Source organism: Monodelphis domestica, chromosome 4, assembly GCF_027887165.1.
Source record: "Monodelphis domestica isolate mMonDom1 chromosome 4, mMonDom1.pri, whole genome shotgun sequence".
NCBI lineage: Eukaryota > Metazoa > Chordata > Mammalia > Didelphimorphia > Didelphidae > Monodelphis > Monodelphis domestica.
In genome coordinates this window covers 3,119,673-3,143,832 of record NC_077230.1, presented here as the reverse complement: position 1 = coordinate 3,143,832, position 24,160 = coordinate 3,119,673, and the positions used below count along the sequence as shown (strand labels likewise).

Sequence of the window (24,160 nt, the reverse complement as noted above, 5' to 3'; positions counted from 1 at the left end):
TCCAAATATTTTATATTGTCTAGAGTGATGTAAAATGGAGTATCTCCTTCTTAACACTTGCTGCTGAGTTCTGTTGTAAATATATAGAAACACTGATGATTTATGTGGGTTTATTTTATATTCTGCAACGTTGATAAAGAAATTAATTAAATCCACAAGTCTTTTAGTTGATTTTCTGGGGTTCTTTAAATAGAGCATCATATAATCTGCAGAGAGATAGTTTAGTTTCCACATTGCCTACTTTAATCCCCTCAATTTATTTTTCTTCTCTTATTGCTATTGATAGTGTTTCTAGTACAATGTTAAATAATAGAGGTGATAATCCTTGTTTCCCTCCTGATCTTAATGGAAAGGTTTCTAGTTTGTCCCCATTGCAGATGATGTTTGCTGATGGTTTTAGATATATGCTGTTTATTATTTTTAGGAACGACCCTTCTATTCCTATGCTTTCTAGTATTTTCAATAGGAATGAGTGTTGTATTTTGTCAAAGGCTTTTCCTGTATCTATTAAGATAATCATGTGATCTCTGTTGGTTTGCTTATTGATATGGTCAATTATGTGGATGGTTTTCCTATTATTGAGCCATCCTTGCATTCATGGTATAAATCCCACCTGGTCATAGTGAATAATTCTTGTGATAACTTGCTGGAGTCTTTTTGCCAGTATTTTAAGATTTTTGCATCTATGTTCATTAAGGAGATTGATTTGTCATTTTCTTTCTCTGTTTTTAGTCTCCCTGGCTTTGGAATAAGTAACATATTTGTGTCATAAAAAGAATTTGGTAGGACTGTTTCTTTGCTTATTTGGTAAAATGTTTTGTGTAGTATTGAGTATAATTGTTCTTTAAATGATTGATAGGATTCTCTTGTGAATCCATCTGGCCATGGGGATTTTTTCTTAGGTGGTTTCTTGATGTCTTGTTCAACTTCTTTTTCTGAGATGGGATTATTTAAGTATTCAAATTCCTATTTTGTTAATCTAGGCCTTTGATTCTCTTCTTTCTTTTTTATTAAATTAAAAAAGTACTTTATATATTTTATTTGTTTTTTCAAAGTACCATCTCTTAGCCTCATTTGTTAGTTCAATAGTTATTTTACATTCAATTTTATTAATTTCTCCTTCAATTTTTAGAATTTCCCATTTAGTTTTTATCTAGGGATTTTAAATTTGTTCTCTTTCTACCTTTTTAAGTTGCAAGCCCAATTCATTTATCTCTCTCCATTTTTTTTAATTTTAAAATTTTATTTAGTCAATTTAGAATAATTCACTGGTTACCAGAATCATATCTTTCCCTCCCTCCCTTTCCCCACCCTTCCCATAGCCAATGTGCAATTCTGGTGGGTATTACATGTGTCCTTGAACAGAACCTATTTCCATGTTGTTGATGTTTGCACTAGGATGATCATTTAGAGTCTATATCCCCAATCATATCCCCCTTGTCCCATGTAATCAAGCAGTTTTTTTTTTTTGGTGTTTCTACTCCTACAGTTTTTCCTCTGAATGTAGATAGTGTTCTTTCTTGTAGATCCCTTTGAGTTGTTCAGGATCACTGCATTGCCTCTAATGGAGATGTCCATTACATTTGATTGTACCACAATGTATCAGTATCTGTGTATAATGTTCTCCTGGTTCTGTTCCTCTCACTCTTCATCACTTCCTGGAGGTCATTCCAGTTCCCATAGAATTCCTTCACTTTATTATTCCTTTGAGCCCAATAGTGTTCCATCACCAAGAGATACCACAATTTGTTCAGCCATTCCCCAAATGAAGGATCCCTTTATTTTCCAATTTTTGACACCACAAAGAGTACAGCTATGAATATTCTTGTACATGTCTTTTTCCTTATTATCTCTTTGGGATACAAACCCATCAGTGCTATGGATGGAGCAAAGGGCAGACAATCTTTTAGCACCTTTAGGATATAGTTCCAAATTGCCCTCCAGAATGGTTGGATCAGTTTACAACTCCACCAGCAGTGCATTAATGTCCCAACTTTGCCACATCCCCTCCAACATTCATTACTTTCCTTTCCTGTCATGTTAGGCAATCTGCTAGGTGTGAGGTGATACCTCAGAGTAGTTTTGATTTGCATCTCACTGATTATAAGAGATTCAGAGCATTTTTTCATGTGCTTATTCATAGTTTTGATTTCTTTATCTGAAAATTGCCTATTCATGACCATTGCCCATTTATCAATTGGAGAATAGTTTGATTTGTTGTACATTTGGTTTGGCTTTTTATAAATTTTGGTAATTAGACCTTTGTCAGAAGTTTTTGTTATGAAGAATGTCTCCCAATTTGTTGCTACCCTTCTAATTTTGGTTGCATTGGTTTTGTTTGTACAAAAACTTTCTTGCTTGGTTTTAAAATCTTTCCTTTCCCAAAGATCTGACATGTATACTATTCTGTGTTCACCTAATTTACTTATACTTTCCTTTTTTTATATTCAGGTCATTCACCCATTTTGAGTTTATCTTGGTGTAGAGTGTGAGATGTTAATCCAAATCTATTCTCTCCCATACTGTCTTCCAATTTTCCTAGCAGTTATTTATTTATTTATTTATTCATTTATTTATTCATTCATTTATTCATTTATTTATCTATTTATTTATTCATTCATTCATTTATTTGTTTGTTTGTTCATTTATTTATTTATTTAATCAAATAATGCATTTTGGTCTCAAAAGCTAGGATCTTTGGGCTTATCATAGACAGTCTTGTTGAGGTCACTTACCTCAAGTCTATTCCACTGATCCTCCTTTCTGTCTCTTAGCCAGTACCATATTGTTTTATAGTATACTGTATAGTATACTATAATATAGTACACTGCTTTATAGTATAATTTGAGATCTGGGATTGCAAGTCCACCTTCCTTTGCATTTTTTTCATGATTTCCCTGGATATCCTTGATCTTTTGTTCTTCCAAATGAACTTTGTTATTTTTTTTCTAATTCAGTAAAAAAGTTTTTTGGTAGTTCAGTGGTACGGCACTAAATAAGTAAATTAATTTGTGTAGGATTGTCATTTTTATTATGTTATCTTGTCCTACCCATGATCATTCAATGTTTTTCCAATTATTTAGATCTAGTTTTAATTGTGTGCAGATTGTTTTGTAGTTATATTCATATAGTTCCTGTATTTGTCTTGGTAGATAGATTCATAAGTATTTTATATTGTCTAGGGTGATTTTAAATGGAATTCCTCTTTCTAATTCTTGCTGCTGAGTTGTGTTGGAAATATATTTGGTGATGACTTATGTGGATTTATTTTGTATGCTGCAATTTTGCTAAAGTTGCTAATTATTTTGACTTGCTTTTTAATTGATTCTTTAGGATTCCTTAAGTAGACCATCATATCATTTGCAAAGAGTGATAGCTTGGTCTACTCATTGCCTATTTTAATACCTTCAATTTCTTTTTCTTCTCTAATTGCTATAGCTAGTGTTTCTAGTACAATGTTAAAGAAAAGAGGTGATACTGGGCATCCTTGTTTCACTTCAGATCTTATTGGGAAGGCTTCTAGTTTATCCCCATTGCAGATGATGTTTGCTGATTGTTTTAGATATATGCTATTTATTATTTTTAGGCAGGGCCCTTCTATTCCTATGTTTTCTAGTCTTTTCAATAGGAATGAGAGTTGTATTATGTCAAAGGTTTTTTTGGCATCTATTTAAATAATCATGTAGTTTTTGTCAGCTGGCTTGTTAAAATGGTCAATTATGTGGATGATTTTCCAAATATTGAACCATACTTGCATTCGTGGTATAAATCCTACCTGGTCATAATGAATAATTCTCATGATCACTTGCTGGAGTCTTTTTGCTAGTATTCTATTTAAGATTTTTGTATCTATGTTCATTAGAGCGATTGGTCTGTAGTTTTCTTTCTCAGTTTTTGACCTGCCTGGCTTTGGAATCAGTACCATATTTGTGTTGTAAAAGGAATTTGGTAGAACTCCTTTTTTGCTTATTCTGTCAAATAGTTTGTATAATATTGGAATTAGCTGTTCTTTGAATGTTTGATAGAATTCATTTGTGAATCCATCTTGCCCTGGGGAATTTTTCTTAGGGAGTTCTTTGATGGTTTGTTCAATTTCTTTTTCTTTTATGGGGCTGTTTAAGTATTTTATTTCTTCCTCTGTAAGTCTAGGCAATTTATATTTTTGTAAATATTCATCCATATCACCTAGATTGCCATATTGCTATATAATTGGGCATAATAATTTTTAATGATTGCCTTAATTTCCTCTTCATTAGAGGTGAAGTCTCCCTTTTCATCTTGGATACTTTCAATTTGGTTTTCTTCTTTCCTTTTTTTACATTGGCCAGTACTTTATTTTATTTGTTTTTTCAAAGTACGAGCTTCTAGTCTTATTTATTAAATCAATAGTTCATTGACTTTCAATTTTATTAATTTCTCCTTTGATTTTTAGGATCTCAAATTTTGCCTTCATCTAAAGTTTTTAAATTTGTTAATTTTCTAGTTTTTTTTTGCATGCCCAAGTCATTGACCTCTGCAGACCCTAATTTGTTTATATATGAACTCAAGGATATGCTGACTACTGCTTTGGCTACATCCCATAGATTTTGAAAGGATGTCTCATCATTGTCATTTTGTTCAATTAAATTATTGTTTCTATGATTTATTCTTTAACAGATTTTGGAGAATTGTATTGTTCAATTTCCAATTAATTTTTATTTGCCTCTCCATGTAGCCTTACTAATTATTATTTTCATTGCATTGTGGTAAATTTTTTATTTCTTCTCTTTTGCATTTGTTTACAATATTTTTATGAGCTAATAAATGGTCAATCTTTGTGAATGCACCATGTGCTGCTGAAAAGAAGGTTTATTCCTTTTTTGTCCCTATTTATTTTTCTCCAAACATCTACTAACTCTAATTTTTTCTAAGATTTCATTAACTTCTCTTACCTCTTTCTTATTAATTTTTTGGTTTGATTTATCTAGTTTGGATAGAGGATGGTTCAGGTCTCCCATTAATATAGTTTTTGTCTCTATTTCATCCTTGAGCTCCACTAGTTTCTCCTTTAGAAATTTGGATATTATGCCAGTTGGTGCATACATGTGGTATACTGCTATCTCCTCATGGTCTACACTGCTTTTATCAGGATTTAATTGCCTTCCCTATCCCTTTTAACTAGATCTATTTTACTTTGGCTTTGTCAGCTATCATGATTTTAACTCCTGCCTTCTTTTTTTATCACTTGATGCCCAATAGATTTGGCTCCATCCTCTTCCTTTTACCCTATGTATGTCTACCTTCCTTATGTGTTTTTCTTGTAGACAGCATATGGTAGGGTTTTGGTTTCTAATATACTCTGGCTTTCTATTGCATTTTATGGGTTAGTTTATTCCATTCACATTCAGAGTTATGATTACCAGTTTTGTATTTCCCAGCATTTTGACTTTCAGTCTTAATCCTGCCCTTTCTTCACTCCTAGTCCTGCCTTTTCTTGTTTCACTATTTCCTTCTACCCCAGTGTTTTTTTAATCAGTTCCCCTAATTCCTACCCTTATTTTACTTCTCTTTCTACCCATCTCCCTTCTTATTCCCCTCTTATTTTCTTTACAATATTTTTAAATTACCCTCCCACCATCTCACTCCCTTGTATTGTTTCCCTCCCTACCAGTCCCTTTGTTACCCTTCTACTTCCCTATATTGTGCAAATCAATTCTCTGTCCCAATGTATTTGATTTTTCTTCCCTTTTTGAGTCAATTTCAATGCATGTAAGAATTGAGTATTTCCTATCTCCAACCTCTTTACCCTTCCAGTGTATTTATGTTCTCCCCACCCCTCTTGCCATTCACTTCTTTGTGACATGAATTTACCCCATTTTGTTTCTTTTCTGATTTCTCTTAGTATTAACCACTTTTTAAAACTCTAGTTGTGTATATATATATATATACATATACATATATATTTATGCATACATATGTCTATATACATATTCATGTCTTGACATTTCATCCTATACAGTTTGTCACTGTTCCTTCTAGGTATAATTCTTCTAGTTACCCAGGTCATAATAACAATTTTTATGAGTTACCAATATTCTCTTTTCTTATAGGGATATATATATCATTTTCACTTTTTGGATCTGTTAAAAAAAGGTTTTTTCCTGGTTTTGTTTTTCTTTCCCTCCTCTTTCTTAATTACCTTTTGATGATTGTCTTGGGTTTTGTGTTTGGGCATCAAATTTTCTGTTCAGGTCTCATCTTTTCTTTACAAATGCTTGGAATTCTTCTATTTTATTAAATGACCATACTTTCCCCTATAACAATATAGTCAGTTTTGCTGAGTAGTTGATTCTTGCTTGTGGACCTAGTTCCCTTGCTTTCTGGAATATTATATTCCATGCCTTTCATTCCTTCAATGTAGATGCAGCCAGATCCTGTGTTAATCCTAACAGAATTTCCATGATATCTGAATGATGTTTTCTTAGCAGCTTATGATATTTTTTCTTTAGTCTGGTAGTTCTTGAATTTGGCTATAATATTCCTGGGTGTTGTCAATTGGGGATTAAGTACAGGAGGCAATCTGTGGATTCTTTCAATCTCCACTTTTCCCTCTTGTTCTAGAATGTTGGGGCAGTTTTCTTGAATAATTTCCTGTTGTATTGTGTCCAGGTTTTTTCTTTTGTCATGGTGTTCTGGTAGACCAATGATTCTTAAGTTGTTTCTCCTGGACCAATTTTGTAAATCTTATGTTTTTCTGAATGAGGTGTTTCATATTTTCCTCAATTTTTTCATTCTTTTGATTTTGTTTTAGAGTTTCCTGCTGCCTTTTGAAGTCACTTGCTTCTAATTGTTTTATTCTAGTTTTTAAAGACTGAATTTCATTCCTAGCTTTTTGTCATCCTTCTCCTTCTGTTCTGATTTTCTTTGGAGATCATCTTTAATCTTCTTTGTGTCATTTTCAAGCTGATTAATTTTGGCTTTCAAGACACTATTTTATTTTTCCCAATGACTTATGTTGCTTTTTTAAGTTCTTTTCACAGTTATCTTCAGCCTCTCTTAATCATGTTTTTAATTGTATTTTGAATTCTTCCAAAGCCTGTGTCCAATTTGCTGAAGTATCAGTGATTTTGCTTAGTGTTCCTTGATCTTCCTCTGGTAAATTTGCTCTCTGTTCATTGCCTGAATAGAAGCTATCGATTGTAATTTCTTTTTATGTTGTTTGTTCATATTTGACCCCTTCTTTCCCCCCTGTAGTTGCCTGTACTCTTGCTCTTCTCATTATGTGCTGGATCTGTGGGTTTCAGCTTTTCTGTCAACCTTCACCCTTGGAGCTTAGCATGGCTCTCAGAGTAGTCTGTGGGGGAGGGGTGTTGGAGCTTGAGCTTCCTGGCCCTCTGAAGGCTTCATCAGATTAAGCCCAGTGGAGTTGAATTTACAGAGCTGGATGTGCCCTAAGGCCAAAACCTTGGGAAGGGGGTACTATATGGAGTGTATTGGTTGTAACTAGGCTGCCTGCTCTGTGCTTCTTCTCCAGATGCTTCCCCACCACTTGTGTTGAAAACCCTGAGCCTGGCACAGCTTTGTCTGCAAGGTACTCCCTCCAAACTAGTGCCCTTGCCTGCCCAGAGATTCCAGCCAATGCTAGAATCTCAGTACTGTAGGTGGGGGAGGGGTCCTGGGACCTTCCTTCCTCCTTCCTCTTAAATTCAGGCTTTTGGTGGGCATATCTTTTAAGTTGAGTCCAGCAGGAGGGTTCCTTGGCTCTGTACCATTGTTAGGTTTGGTTTTCAGTCCCCTAGAAGCATTTGGTTTTTGTTGGTAAGGAAGGGTTTTCAGAGGTCTGAACTTTCACTACCTGTACATTGCCATTTTGAACCCGCCCCTCTCTCTTCTCTCTCTATTTTGTTGATTTAGATACTCAGGGATTGTGAATTTTAGATTTACTCCACCCTGCTTAGTCTTTAGAATTTTTGCTACCAGGAATGTGTACACTCCCACATAAGGATTAAGTGTTTGGGAGGAAGGTCTATGACCCATGTGGCTAGTAAGTGACAAATCAGAAAAAACTAACTGACCCCCTGGGCAGTCAAAAGTCAAGTTTCAGCCACCATTGGTACATGTAAGACAGAGGTAGTGATGCAAAGAACTGCCTTTATATTTTGCGTCACTTTCTGTGAGAGGGCCATGACTGTGGAACTTGACCCTGGAGGAGCTAGAGAGTGAGACCTCAGACTGATTCCCTTAGACTATCCTATGATGAGTGAAAAGGCTGACTCTCCTTTCCTTCGCTTTTCTGGAGGCATCAGCCTTTGGAGAGGCCCATCTCTTGGGACTCCCTTTCCCTTGACTTTCTGGTGTCACTAGCCTCTGAAGAGACCCCCCATCTTCGAGGAGACCTCATGGCTAGAAGCCATGTTAGATTTAACCCTCTGGTCCCCCCTAGGCTGAGGCCTCTGAACTGCTGCTGTGTTCAGACCAGGTCAGAACAGCCATATTTCTCTCTTTCCCTCTCTCTTTCATTGCCTTAATTTCTTCCCTCTATTGTAAATAAACCACCATAAATTCCATTCTGATTTGAGTATTTTCTTTGCAATTTAGAATTTAAATCCCTGGAGACCAACTAAAATATATCCAGTCTATATATTCATTTTACCTTTTATAGGATATAAGAATTTCCCATGAGTACTGCTTGGACTCTGTATCCCATAGATTTTTGTCTCTATTCTTTGATAAAATCTGTAATTGTTTCTATGATTTGCTCTTTGACCCACAAGTTTTGAAGAATTAGATTATTTAGTTTCCAATTAATTTTAATTTACCTCTCCATGAGCCCTCATAATTTTTATTTCATTATGACTCGAAAAAGTTGTATTTATTATTTCTGCTTTTCTGCAATTGTTTGTGATGTTTTTATGCCCTTATACATGGTCAGTCTTTGTATATGTACCATGTTCTGCTGGAAAAGTGTATTCATTTTTAACCCTATTCAATATATATCTATTAATTCTAATCTTTCTAACATTTCATTGGAAATCTTCTATCTTACTGAATGTCCATTTTCCCCCTGAAAGAATATACTCAGTTTTGCTGGATAGATTGTAAATCTAGACCTTTCACCTTCCTGAATATCACTTTTGATGCCTTTTGGAAGCTGCTAAGTCCTGTGTGATCCTGATTGTAGCCCCATTGTATTTGAAGTATTCTTTCTGGCTGTTTGAAGTATTTTCTCCTTGGCTGTGGGGGAGGCTCTTGAATTTGGCTCTTATATTCCTAGAATTTGTCATTTGGGGATTTCTTTCTGGAAATGATGTTTGGATTCTTTCAACTTCTGTTTGTTTTCATGTTTGAGAATGTCTAGGAAGTTTTCTTAGTTAATTTCTTGTATTATGATGTCCAACCATTTTTTTTATCATGACTTTCAGATAAGTTGAATAATTCTTAAATTCTCTCCTGGATCTACTTTCCAGGTTAGTTGTTGTTGTTTTTTTAAATAAGATACTTCATACTTTCCTCTGTTTTTATTTTCATTCTTTTGATTTTCTTTTATTGTTTCTTCATTTCTTATGAGGTCACTCATTTCTAGTTCAGTTCTAGTTTTTTATGCATGATTTTCCTCTGTTTGGTTTTTTTCTGGGTCTTCTTTTTCATTTCTTCAATTTCTCTTCCCCACTTTTCCTCTGCCTCTCTTACTTGGTTTTTGAAGTCCTTTTTCAGCTCTTCCAGAATCTATGTCTAATCTACATTTTTCTTTTGGACTTTGTGTGTACTTGCTTAATTTCACTGTTCCCTTCTGTGTCTGTACATTGGTCTTTGTCTCCATAAAAATTCTTTAGAGTTAAGTGCTTTTTTTTTTGTTGTCTGCTCATTTTCCCTACCTTTTTATAGGTAGTTTCTGTTATCATTGAAAAATCTTTGTGGTTGTATTTTTTTCTTTATTTTCATTTCTTTTGAACTTATGTAAAAAAATAAACATATCCAAATACATTATAAAAGAGTGATGAAACCATAAACTCTATTAGATAAAGTTTACTTTAATTTTAAAGTATATATAAAGTATTATTCTTAATTCCATTTTCTTTATTTAATCTCATCTATCTAATCATTTGCCAAATTTTGTCCTTTCTATCTCAAGACCATATTTTAAATTTGATCCATTTTCACTACTAATACATGTATCATATTACCTAGATTATTACTTCATACTCTTAATTTATCTTCATTTTATTTGTCCACTTTATTATACTTTTTACACACTTACACCAACTTAATATTCCTTAATTATAGATAAGATCAAGTCACTTGTCTACTTACTAAACTTCATTAATTGTTCTTTACTGCCTGTAGATCAAATATATTCTGTTTAGCTTGTAAAGTCCTTTACAATTTGGTCTCGATTTATCTTTCCAATCTCTTTGTACTCCCTTACCTTCACCATGATACTGCCAAATTGTCTTTTCTTTTCCTCATACTTAACATTTCATTTCTTGTTTTCATGCTTTTTCAGTGGCCATCACATGAGCTTGAAATTCACTTCTTTACCTCCACCTTAGAGAATATTTAAGCACCATTTCCTTCAGGAAGCCTTTCCTGATCTCCTGAACTTTGCTTTCTTAATTCTGCCTATACTCATATATGTTTTTGTTAGCTCCCTCATCAGAAGGTAAGGTTCTTGGGAGTAGGACTTGTTTTATTTTATTTATATCCCTTGCATCTAAGACTTTTATATTTGCACTCCTGGAACAGAGTATTTGGCACATAGTAGATACTGAGTTAATGCTTCTTCATTTATTAAGATGGCAGTGAAGTTGAATAACTACAATTGATTCAATTTAAAATAATTTTATCTGATCATAATTTTAAATACATATTGATATCAAATGGCCATGATAATTGATTAGAATACAGGGGAGGGAACAATTGAATTCTCTTACCTCTCAACCTCTTCAGCCTCTGCTCTCTCCTTCTCCTCCGAACAATCAATAGTAACACAAATAACAGCAAGACTCCAACCAAAATGCAGGAAATTGTCACTAGCATCTTTAACCCTTCATTGGTTGCCAGCCCTTCCTCACTTTGGACAACTGACTTAATAAGTGGAGGAATTGTGCCTGAAAATAGGATCATGAAATTAGATTACTATGAAGATTGAGATTTTAAGGATAATAGATTATTAAAAAAGCAGTATGATAAGTACCTGGAATGCCTCATAAAACAACTTACTGGGAACATGATAAATTCATTTATTAGGCCTACTTCTCCTTCACAAATATAATACTATTTACTTTTTGGCTAATCCTTTAGTAAACCAAATTTGGGTCTCTGTAACAGAACAATGGCATTTGTGCTAAATGGATTTCATTTAGCAATGTATTGCTTAGTTCAGGCAATGTTTTATGTGAAATTAAAGGTTACAGTTGGATGCTTTTGTGAAATAATGTAAACAATTGATTTGGAATTCAATGTTTTTCAGACTTATCACAACTCCACAACAGATAGGCTGTTTAAAAAATAGCATAGCCCCCAAAAGGAAGAATAAAGTGAACAGGAAGAGGGAGACTTTAATATAAATATCTGCCCTGAAAGAAAAAAAACCACCTTGAAATTAATTTTCCTAATTTGAGGATTTAATCTCTATTTTAGCAAAAGTAGAAGGAAAAGACTTTTAATGCCTTATTTTGATGGATTATCAATTAATTCTTCAAAGTAATCATATAGTTTTTACAAAGCCTCCTTCATATTTCCATTTGTTATTGATATGAATTGTAAAATGGGAATTGTTTAGAATCATAAGGAAAAACAAGTAAGCATATAAACTATGAATTAGTCATTATGACCTTTGTGGAAGAAATTTTATTGCCAATGGGTACTTGGATGAAAGAAAACAAATTTATTGTTTTTATAGAATCTTATATGAAAAATTCTTTGTTATATATACTCTGTATTTTAATATTCCTGACAAGAAATATGTCCTTATTATTTGGCTTAGCATTAATAAGGAGATCGTGAGAAAGAGACATTCCATTGCCTTATGTCAATGACTAAGACTGAAGGGAGGTGATTTTTTTCTACTTTGAAAGTATATTTTTATTGAAATGGCATTCTATCAAAATGTTTAAGAACTTTGTTGAAAGGCCCTTTCAGATTTGGAAAGAAAAATACTCATATGCAATAAAGAAAAATGATAAGAAGATACAAAATCTTTTATTTAAGGTCATAGCAAAGTAAACAAATCAATGGAAGAAGCAGGGCTGAATTGGGCTTGATTTGCTCTGAAGTCAAGACGTTGGGTTCACATCTTGTCTCTGATGATTTCTCTCTGAGAGCCTGGGAAAGAGTCCTTTATATTTTCTGAGTCACAATATTCTTATCTCTAAAATGAGAAGGTTGCATTAAACAACCTTTGGAGTTCCTTTCAGTATTCGAGGAGTGATTTTATGAATTTCAAATGATTCTTGCTTTTGCTAAGTGCAAAACTGGTCAAATATATATGAGAAATATTTAATCTTGGGGGCAGCTGGATAGCTCAGTGTGTTGAGAGCTAGGCCTAGAGATGGGAGGTTGTGGTTTCAAATCTGACCTCAGACACTTCCCAGCTGTGTGACCCTGGGCAAGTCACTTAACCCCCATTGCCAAGCCTTTACTGCTCTTCTGCCTTGGAAGCAATACACAGTATTGATTCCAAGATGGAAGGTGAGGATTAAAAAAAAAGAGAAATATTTAATCTCGCTTTCACTTAGTGTACAGAATATCCCCAAAGTCAGAGTACAGTTTTAAGTTTTAATGGTTTCAAATTGCACTCAGACTTTTAATTTTTATTGATGTTTCAACAAAATCCTTTTCCCCAATATAATTTCCTACTTAAACATAAACATATATTCTTCTACTTTTAAATTAAATAAAATACATACTGTTTGTTTTATGGCAGCTATTTAACACATTAGATAGAGTGATGGGTTTGGGCTCAGGAAGACTCATTTTCCTTAGTTCAAATCTGGCCTGACACTTACTAGCTGTGTAATCATGAACAAGTCACTTAACCCTGTTTGCTTCAGTTTCCTTTTCTGTAAAATAAGCAAGAGAAGGAAATGACAAGCCATTCCAGTGTCTTTAACCAATAACATCCCAAACGGAGTCATGAAAAGTTGAATATGACTGAAAATGACTGAATGACAACAGATGTTTCAGTGAAAGAACTTTAGATCATAGAATGCATTCATGGTTAACAACAATGCTGGCTACATTTTGGCATCATTTCCCTAAGAAGAACACTTAGAATTATAAACAGCCATAAGGAGCCCAGCCATAATTGGTAAGTGAGAGAGACATCGGACTTAACTGATGTAGAGAACTATCATGTTAATAAAATTCCTCTATTAATGCAGGTCAGCATCTTTCCTACAACATTTGTCTTGGGCAGTTGCTTAGGAGACTTAAGGTCACTGGAGGGTTTGAGTTATAGAGAATCCTGAAAGTACTAAAGATGTATTCAGAAGCTGATCTAATGAGCCAAGTGCTCATGGACCAGACCTATGGACAGGTTTCTAATATTCCCCACAATTGATTTCTGAGTCCTTCAATTTGGATGGAGTTGGTATTTTGTTGATCCTAAAAGCCAACCCTCTGTTGTTATCTCTTGTGTGTAAACTGACAGACACATTTCAGGGTCCTTTGTCATGGCAAAGATTCCCACCTGCATTCCCAAGATAATTCTGGTTCCAGCTTCCAGAAAGGAGAAGAGTCGAGTCCTGTCTTGGATCCCTGGCGGATCTCGAGGGTTATTTTCTGCTCTTTTTGCTTCGTCATTAATCTGTTCAAACTTTTGATGTACCTAATGGGGGATGGACACCCTGCCATCACCCCCATCTACCAGCCCCCTGCCTTGTGCAACTATCCTTAATAAACCGATCAGCTCCCTCATGCTCGCTTTCTCTGACCATTGGAGGAGGGGCTGACAGGCTGAACATGATGCTGATGCCTCCTGGACCTCTGTGTCTACTTTCTCTCTTTATGTTCTTCCTGCCTTAATCTTTAACACTTCCACCTCTATTGTCCCAGTTCCTGGTTTCCCTTTCAGACGCTCAAACCCATGCAAGAAGATCTTAGAGAGGCTGGACTGCTATAGTCACATAGCCAGTATGTGGTAGAGGTAGCATTTGAACCCATGCTTTCTTGACATGGAGACTAGCTCTCTGTGCTACACTTCCAAATATATATATATATATATATATATATATATATATATATAAATATATATATATAAATAAACATACAGATCTTTTATATATATATATATATGTATATATATATATCTCATGTATTTGTAACATATATTTCTAAAGATGCTTATTTATCTAAGTCATAGGTAAGTACATTTAATGCCATACTCTTGTGATTGTCATGGCAAAGGACTCTAATGAATAAAAGTGACTAATTTATAAATAAAAATACATTTAAAGATATAAATATATTTTCCCCAGAAAAAAGCATTTTTGAACAATTCATATGTAAATAATGCTATTTAACAATGGGAAATTCTTTGTTTTTTATGACTAAGGCCGTTCAATGGGCAGCTAGGTGGTACAGTGGATAGAGCAAAAAGTCTGGAGTCATGAAAACCTGAGTTCAAATTCGTCTTCAGACATTAACTTGCTGTGTAAATATGGACAAATCACTTGGCAAACAGGCAAAATCCTATTTAACTCAGTTTCCTCACCCATAAAATTAATCAGAGAAAGAAATGGCAAAGCACTCTAGTACATTTTCCAAGAAAACCTGAAATAGGATCATGAAGTGTCAAATAAAACTGAAATGACTCAATACCAACAACAAAGACCATTCAATAAACTACAAAACAAAACAAAAAATCAACTTTGAATCTTTTTGGTTGCCTTTGAAACATTTGCATGGGAAGGAGAAAGCCCTGAGGGAAAACCAGCAGCAACAGAGTTCTAAAGAATAACGTGAAAGACATTCATAATAAATAGCGCATATTGATCAGAGAAAAATATCAAGGTGAAGTGATTACAGAAGTATTTCTGGCTTACAATGAAAGGATGCAGACTAAAATGATGAATGAGGAAACCAGAAATTACATATAGTGATAATTTTGCCTAAGAAGATCCTAAACCCTAAAGGATTAAGAAAAACTGGTGACTTCTACCCTTTGGGGAATACATTCATGATTGAATTGGGAGAAAGTGAGAAATAAGGTAATTAGATGTATTAAAAGCAGTTGATAAGATTGTTTTCCTTTTGGGGGCTCTTTGTTATTTTTATTAATTACATTCTTGTCCATTTTTATTGACATTCAGCTAGAAATAGTCCTTGAAAAGTTGTGGCTCTTAGCTTTTTTCATACTTAATATTCTGCTTACGGTTCTTCCAGATAAAATTATTGATTTTGGTGCTTAATAAAGGTATTAGAATATAAGTAATTCTTCTGTAGGCTTATTGAAAGCGTCTTTAGTAAAACATTAGTAGTAGACAGGACAACAAGGATGATCTTCATCTACACTTTTGTTTCCATATGATTTTTGCCATCTACACAAGGTTTCTATATTTTTTAATGCTTTTCATTCCATATAACATAGTTTAAATTTTAGAGATGGAGACATCCTAACAATAAAACCTTTATATACATATGCTTGGATATGAGTATTTGGCACTGTGAGATTGGTAATAACAGCTATAATTATCATTTGGCATCATCAATTACAATATTACAAGCCAAATATGCACGTTTGGGCTATTTAAAATTTTCAAACAATATGAAATATACCAATTTCAGGCCAAAAAACCCAGAAGAAAAGCATTATAAATTGCAAGCTTCAACTAACAAAACTTCTGCAGTTTTCTATGGTGCAGAATATTGAGACTAATAGGTTAATTTTCCTAGTACTAGTGTTCTGTTACTAAGTCTAATAATAGGTCATTATTAATGATACAAGAGTGGAACTATTATATTTTCTTTAGTGTAACAACTGGTTCAGTACTATTTTTTGTATGGTTAAAACCAATTTTAGGAGAATCAACAGAGGGAAATATACTATTAGTTATACAGTTGAAATGCTTTCTAACCAGCATAATTAATGCCAGGTGGTATTTAAAGCTACATTTATTTTGATAACATAATTTTTTTCCCATTAATTCAAATGTCACCAAATTCTCTATTACAATGAAAGTGAATAAATGGAAAACATTTTATGTTTTTATGTCATTACCTATTTCTATCACAGGCCTACTTCTGCCTAGAACATAATATAGCCTCTACTGCAATGAATATCCTTTTTATAAAATTGAGGTGTGTGTTTTTTTTTAAGAAATGTACTATTTTCATCCCAGGGAAAGAATTTTGGGCTAAATGAACTCTCATCTTTAGTAATCGCACACATAGAACCCCTTAAAAAGAATCTTTTAGCATCAATAAATTTATCACTTAGAGGAGGTTTATTTTAACTCCTCGTCTGTTAGCTTTCAAATCCAATAGTGGGCTCTTTCCCTTAGGTATACAGTGATTCTAGGTGAGTGCAACCAGTAAAGGACTCCAGCAGTCACATTAAAGCCTGTTGTAATTCTAGGGCTTTTCCAGATATGGAGAATGAAATGGCAATCAATAATGTTTCAAGCTCTCAAACTGAAATAACAGACAGAAAATAGGATGCTTACTGCCATCAAAGTTAAGTGTAGCAAATTTGGCTTGTTTCTCTGCACAGCCAGCACTGTTGCACACCCTCATTTGCAGCTCATACCATGTAGCCTCTTGTAGATCATACAAAATGTATGACTTAGAAAGAGATGTTCGCTGAGCTGTTGTCCAGACTGTTGTCCCAAATGGCCTGTATTCCAGAATAAAGGAAGTAATTGGACAGCCACCATCATTCCAACCAATGAGGTTCAACCTCACTCGAGTGGTATTAATGCTGGCAAACAGTTCTTGCTCCTTTGAAAATTGTGGCTCTAGAAAAAAGAATGTATTTTAATATTAGTTTTTTAAAATAAAAATAATAAAAGAAAAATAAGAGGAAGAGATATTTTTTTGATTTTCCTTTAAATTCTCTCTCTTCGAAAAAGTAGCTTAATTGTAATACCGTCTAAATGACAGGACCACACCACCTATCATGTTATCCCTACAAGAATGTCAAATCAGAGATTGGTTTTTAAAAATCAGTTAAATGTGGTTTGAAATAATTCTTAAAGGAATAAAACTATTACTTCTGGGTTCCAGTTGAGTTGTGTCAGTAAATTGCTCTGATTAAAAATTTCAGTCAATTTGCATTGAGTTTAAACTTAATGTGTGATTGAGTGCATTATTCTTTATTTAAGAGGATACAAAGGACCTCTTCACAAAAATCTCTTCCTCTTGGGGTAAAAATGTATAAAACTCCATTAATAAATGAACTTGTAAAGTTCAAATACTATCTCATCTATAAAATGATGCAAAATATCTAGGTGTTCTATTCATTCTATGATTCTACTTTTAAGAACTAATAATTTGCCTGATCACCTCCTTTCTGTGTCTAGGAAGGGAGAGGGAGACCAGAGAATTAAAAGGGAAATGGGGACACTAAGTATTTCTAGTTTTTACTAGAAATAGTAATTAGTTTTAGTGAAGAGATTAAAAAAAGCAATGAATAACTTTTAGAACTGTTCCTCTTTCACTTCATTGATAGCATTGTTGAATATAACCAAATATATTCACTCACACACGGACATGTTATTTTATACAAAAGACGAAATCAGATTTTTTCTTAATTTTAATGTGTTATTATTTTTTACCATCCATGTAACAAATAAAATAAAGGCAAAAAAGAGTAAACAAACCTTTTCCCAGTGTTTTTGCTTCTATGATTTCACTTATGCGTCCCGGACCAACTCCATTTTGAGCAGTAAGTGTGAACTTATACCAGGTGCCACACTTTAAACTTTCTAATCGATAAGAACGTTCACTAGGGCTAATTGGAAAACTACCCCATTGCTCACTGTTATCTTCTGAGTACTGCAATATATATCCTTAAAGAGGGGGGAAAAAGAAACATTAGTAGCATTCACATCAAGTATTGGGCTTACTAAAAGACATATTTTTGAATTAAAGGACATTGTTTAAAAGAATTGCATTTCCTTGCTAATGTGAAATTGAAATTGATTTTTAATTCTACTTTATTAAGATTTAGTCAAACTAGAGTTAAGGTTCCCTACCCTTAAAAGTTTATGTAATCTCAGGTAACCTGGAACACAGTTCTGTTCTTGCAACTTGTACTTCTAGTCTTTTCTCCTCAATTGTACCTCTACCCTGGTAACCACTCCTCACCCACATTCTAAAGAAATTTGCCTAACCTAAAAATAAATCTGATTACTGAATCTAATTGCTAAGCTCTTATGGAAACTCCCAAATTTCCTGTATCACAAGTCTTATTTGCAGGTATAGGAATTTCAAAAAGGTGGATCCAAATGTTGTAATATTAGGTTGATATGTAAGGTTTTTACTTTCTAGCCAATCAGAAGACACACTTATAATGCTTGAGATTTTACTCTATCATCTTGTCAATCACTATAAATGACACTGTCAACCTCACTAGGATTCTTTGGTCATTGAAAGGCCATTATCTTCATTTCCTGAAATTGCTAGACATGCAATAACTGTGCATGCAGAACTATCTCAGAATTTCTCTTGCAATAATATTCAAAGGATGTTATAAGTAATATTAATTGATATAAGCATAGCCAAGATGACAGAATGAGAGAAAATATTGGAATCTACCTCACTTAGTTCACATCCTTGACAAAGATCTAGAAAATGCTCCACACCTGATTCTGATAAGGTGAAATAAGAAAATATCACATTGAGTAATTTTCCCAACCTATAGTGGCTTAGGAAGAGAGACAGAGAGATTTGAAGACACTGGAAATTGGGTTTGGCTAGGAGTCCTGGTGAGCTATGGAATATTCTAGCAATTAGGGACTAAAAGAAGGCTAAAAAATACACCAGGTCAGGAAGCATTGGTTCAAAAAGAAAATTCAAGAGACTCCCAAACTAGTATTGGGTGGGAAAATGGTGCCACCTGGCAGCTCTGTTGACCACTACACAGTTCTAGGTCATAGATCCAGGATAGAACAGATCTGTAATAAAATATAGTCCTAACTGTATACTTACTGAGAAAGGAACAAGTTCCAGAAGCAAGCAGGAGCTATGTGGCTCTGATGACAACATCACAGTATAATATTCTAGACCAAAGGAGATCTAGCAGTTCAGTTACTCTGAATACAGAGTGCATATAGATATATGTCATATATATAAATATAAATATAGGATATATGAATATAGAGCTTCCCTGTTGGCTAAAAGCATTTGAGTCCTGCAGGATTCCTTTGTCAGGAACTCAGAGCCTCTGAAATACACAACTCTGGGAGCTTGTGGGCCTCTAGTTTAGGCTGTAAAAGCAGCAGAAATATGAAAAAAGATAACTACTCAGGCCACAAACCCCACATATAGGTATATAAAGTTGAAGAACTACCACAAAATGCAGTTAAGAAGTAGATAGGAAGAATGAACTAACAAAAAAAATAATTTCACTATAAATGAGCCATTGTTGCAATAAGGAAACTGAAAAAGCATACACAGAAGAGACTAAAATGACTCAAAAAACTTTATAAACAAATGCTCAAATGAAAATGCAGCTTGGAAATAAATCCAAGAATTTGTAGAGGATTTAAAGCAATTATTAAAAAAGAGTTAAAATAATTTTTTTAAAATGAATTGAAAATAGTAAAGAAAAATATGGAAAGTGAAGCTAGAGCTAGGAAAGAATGATGTGAAAAGAAAATAAATAGTTTGGCAAAAGAGGTACAAAACCTTAATTCATTGAAAATTAAAACTGACTAAATGGAAACTGGTGAATCCATGAGACATCAAGAAATAATGAAAAAAGCTAAAGGATTGAAAAAGTAGAAGAAAATACAAAACACCTCAAAGTTAAAACATTAGAAAAAGGAAACATAGAGGAGTAATTTCTTAATAATTAAATTACCTGAAAGCCATGAACAAAAAGAGAGCATAGATATAATATTTCAAGGGATCACAAATGAAAACTGACAAAGATATCTTGGAACTAGATAGCAAAATAGAATTTGGAAGACTCTACCAGTCACCTCCTAGAACAAATTCAAAAATTAAAACTCACAGAAATATTATAACCAAACTCTAGAGCTCCAAGTCAAGGAAAGAATACAACAAATAGTTAGAAAGAAAAAATTAAACTATATGGCAACAGCAATTAGAATCCCACAAAATTTGGCAGTCATTAGTATAAAGGAATAGAGGCCTTCATATTCTGGGTGCAAAAGGATATAAACTTATAATGAAGTCTATTGCAACCAGCAAAACAAAATAAGATACTATAAGGGAAAAAAATTTATCTTTAATAAAATGCAGGACTTTCAACATTTCTGATGAAAAGACCAGAGCTGTGAAGAAAATCTGAGATGTAAACACAAGAGACAACAGAAGCATAAAGAGGAAAACATGAGTAAGAAATCATATTGGACTAAAGAAGGTTAAACTTTTTACATTCTTATATGGGAAGCTAGACATGTAGTTCTTCAGATAATCATTATCTCACATAATTGGGGTTTGCAAAGAAGATTTACATAAATTGACAGTGGGAGAGCAGAAAATTGCACCACCTCACTCACATATGAACTGGTTAAAGGAGGGAAGTTGGAAGATGGATAAAACACTTGGGTTTTATCCATCAGGGAAGTAGGAGGGAAAAGAATTAAGGGAAAGGGAAAAAGTAAGAAGGAGAGTAGGTTGAGAGGCTTTAGTCAGAAGAAACAAACAATTGAAGAAAGGGGAAAAGTAGATGGAAAAGCAGAACACGATGGAAGAAAATCTTCAGGTAATAATCATAACTATGGCTGTGAATGAAATAAACACACCAATAAAATTTAAAAAAGATAGCAGAGTGGATTAGAAACTAAAATCTGACAATAATTAATTTACAGGAAACACATCTGAAGTAGAAAGTTAACCACCAATTTAAAATAAAGGGCTGGAACAGAAAGAATAATGAAGTTAAAAAAAAAAGTATGATTATGGGGCATTGAGGCCAAGAATCAGAATTAATTGGGAACTAAGTAAGTTAATGCTAAAGAATGGCAGACAAAAGAAGAAATTATAAAATTTTCAATAATTTCATTATACAAAATGACAACAATGAGAAAACACACCAAAATTTTTGGAATCCAGACAAAATGGCACCAAGGGTAAAATTAAATCTATAAATGCTTTTATTAATAAAAGAAAGATCAATGAATTGGTCATGCAACTTAAGAAAAACTAGTAGAAAACCAATAAATTATACTAAAAAAATTAAGCAGAATAGAAATTCTAAAAATTAAGGTAAAGCTAAATGAAGTCAAATGGTAAAAAAGTCATTGAACTAAGAATTTTTGCTGATGTGGATTGGGGAAATAAGCAGTAAACTAGATAAGCCATTAATTTATTTAAGAGAAGTAGGAAAAAGTCCAAAGTATCATTATCAAAAAGAAAAAAATGAATTCACTATTGTTCAAGAAGAAATAAAAAGGATTACTTTGAGATTTTTACCAAATTATATTTCAATAAAATCTAAGTGAAATGTATTACTATTTCAAAAAATATAAGTTGTCCAGATTAAAAGAACAAAAATAAAATACACATGGCAATGTTGAATTTAAAGTATATATGTGAGATTGCTTTAATATTAGAAAAACTATTATAATTATTATGTTAATAAGAAAACCCCAAATCATGGTATTATTTCAATTAATAAAGAAAAAATACACTACACATTCATGCTTTTTAAAAACTCACTAAAAACCATCAGAATAAATGTAGATTTCCTTTTAAAATAAATAGTATTTATCCAAAACTAATGATGAGCATTATCTGTAATGAAGATAATCAAGAAACCTTTCTAGTAAAATCTGAGTTGAAGTAAGGATGTCCATTATTAGCATTTCTATTCAATAGTGTTCTGCAAATGCTAGTAATAGTAATAAGATAAGAAAAAGAAATGGAAGGAATAAGCATAGCCAAAGAGGAAATGAAATTTTATATATATAAATATTTGAGGATATTAGGGTTTACTTATAGAATCCTACAGTCAACTAAGAAACTAATTAAAATAATTAAAAACTTCAGCCAAATTACAGAATGCAAAATAAACCCTCATAAATTATCAGTAATTTTGAATATTAACAAAAAATGTAGGAACAAAAGATAAAAATAGAAATCCCAAAAGAGTAGTCAGAGTCAACATGGTGGAGTAGAGGCAATAAAAGCCCAAATCCCTTTTAGAATCCTTCCTAATGAATACTTTTCACACAAATTAATAAATGCATTATTAATTTGGCTAAAATTAACAAATTAAAATAAATTAATAATTGATATAATTATTTATGTATTAATAATTATAATTAATACATATGCTATTATCAAATATTTTCTATGTCTATAAACTAGTGCTTTGGTCATTTGATTAGTATGGAACTGAATAAACAAATTATTAATTGTCAATTTTAACTTCAAATTATAATCATTTTTATTATGTTATCTTGGCCCATGCCTCAGTAATGAATATTTCTCCAGTTATTTAAATCTGTCTTTATTTGTGTAAAGAGTGTAACTATTGTGTTCAGACAGTTCCTGTGTATACTGGAAGGTTGACTGCCTGAGTGCAAAACCTGCAGTGAGGCCCCAAGTCCTAGTGCAAATTAGTTTGTAGTGTGCCCAGCCTATAAGTGAGGATATAAATATCATTTCCAGGAAGTCTGAAGTGTGTCTGGCTTATGCAAGCCTGAAGGGAGGGCCATAGCCCCTGCTCAAGCCTGTAGTGAGACCCAGAACTCAGCACAAGGTAGTTCACAATGTGCAGGGTCCTGTAGGTCATATATCACCTTTGAAGAACAGAAACTTGTAGAAACCCAGAAGTAGAGGTGAAGGTAGAAGCAAGGAAAAACTGGAGTTTAAGAGAATGTCTTCTCTACTTTGATAACAGTGTCCATCTTTAAGATAAAACAAAAGAAAATTTAAAAGTTAAAAAATGAGAAAAAATACACCACCTAACCAAAGAAAATTAATATGGAGACAAAGAAGAGCAAGGCATATTCTAAGATTGGGGCAGAGAGACCAAAGTAGCTACATGCAGAACTTCAAAGCGAAATTGGAATTGGTCTTAGAACCTGGAAGAGCTTAAAAAGGATTTCATGAATTAAAAGAGGAAAAAAAATGGGGAATGAAATGAAAGCAATACAAGAAAGAATCAACAGTTTAGAAAAAGAAGAACAAAATATACTGAGGAAAAAAACTTCTTAATAAAGAAAAATTGGCTAAATTGGAAAAGAGATACAGAAATCCAAAGAAGCAAATAATTTCCTGAAAAGTATAATGGAGAGGCAGAGTCAAGATGGCGACCTAGGAGCACCTAAAGCCATAATCTCTCTGACAATCCTGCCAAATCAATATTTATATCATGCTTCAAAGAACAAAAATCCAAACCTAACAAGAAGTCATGAGATTCTCCTTCTGAAAATAACTTAAAAGGTAGTCTATTTTCATGTGAAAAGGAGAGGCCACCTACCCAACCCAGCACAATGAGACTCACTATAAGACCAGACACTATGCGAGCCTCCACAGAGAGAGAGCAGCCATGAGGGTTTGCCTCTGACTCACAATATGTGGCCTAGGGTTATGAAAATAGCGGAGTCATCAGGCAGGTCACCTTCCCCCACCCACCATGCTGAGACCTGTGAAAAGACAAAACTGTCTATTTGCTATCTGAAACCCAGGCAGAGGTGGTAGCTCTGAGAGTTCATCTTTGACCTACCACATGTTCCCCAAGACTGTAACAAGGACTGGCTGGGAGTTATAGGGAGGAGTCACCTGGCTGGATACCCTCTGTCTGCTGGCTACAGAGAAAAATTTGCTCCAGGGCAGGCCAGCTCAGTAGGTTAGCTCTACCAGTTCAATCCAGTTTACCAGCAAAGGATTCAGAAGAGAAGATTTGACCTCAGGGCAGAACATCTCAAAATTCCTGTTCAGCAAATCAACAGAGGGGAAAATCTATAGAGTCCAAAGGGCAGAAGGAAAAAAAAAGGAAATAAAATGAATAAACAAGAGGGAGAGAGAAAAAAACAACTACAAT

General features: G+C 33.6%; 1 protein-coding gene across 4 annotated transcripts in view; it reads right to left on the bottom strand.

Annotated features, from left to right (window-relative positions):
- DSCAM (DS cell adhesion molecule) overlaps positions 1–24,160 on the bottom strand; it is an 829,709-nt gene that overhangs the window by 91,210 nt on the left and 714,339 nt on the right. For all 4 annotated transcript variants that reach the window (XM_056825955.1, XM_056825956.1, XM_007493072.2 and 1 more), the window contains 3 exons: positions 17,799–17,987; positions 16,644–16,934; positions 10,911–11,087 (listed from right to left, as the gene is read on the bottom strand). In XM_056825955.1, coding sequence (XP_056681933.1) covers positions 10,911–11,087; positions 16,644–16,934; positions 17,799–17,987 — 657 coding nt within the window. The remainder of the gene's footprint in view (positions 1–10,910; positions 11,088–16,643; positions 16,935–17,798; positions 17,988–24,160) is intronic.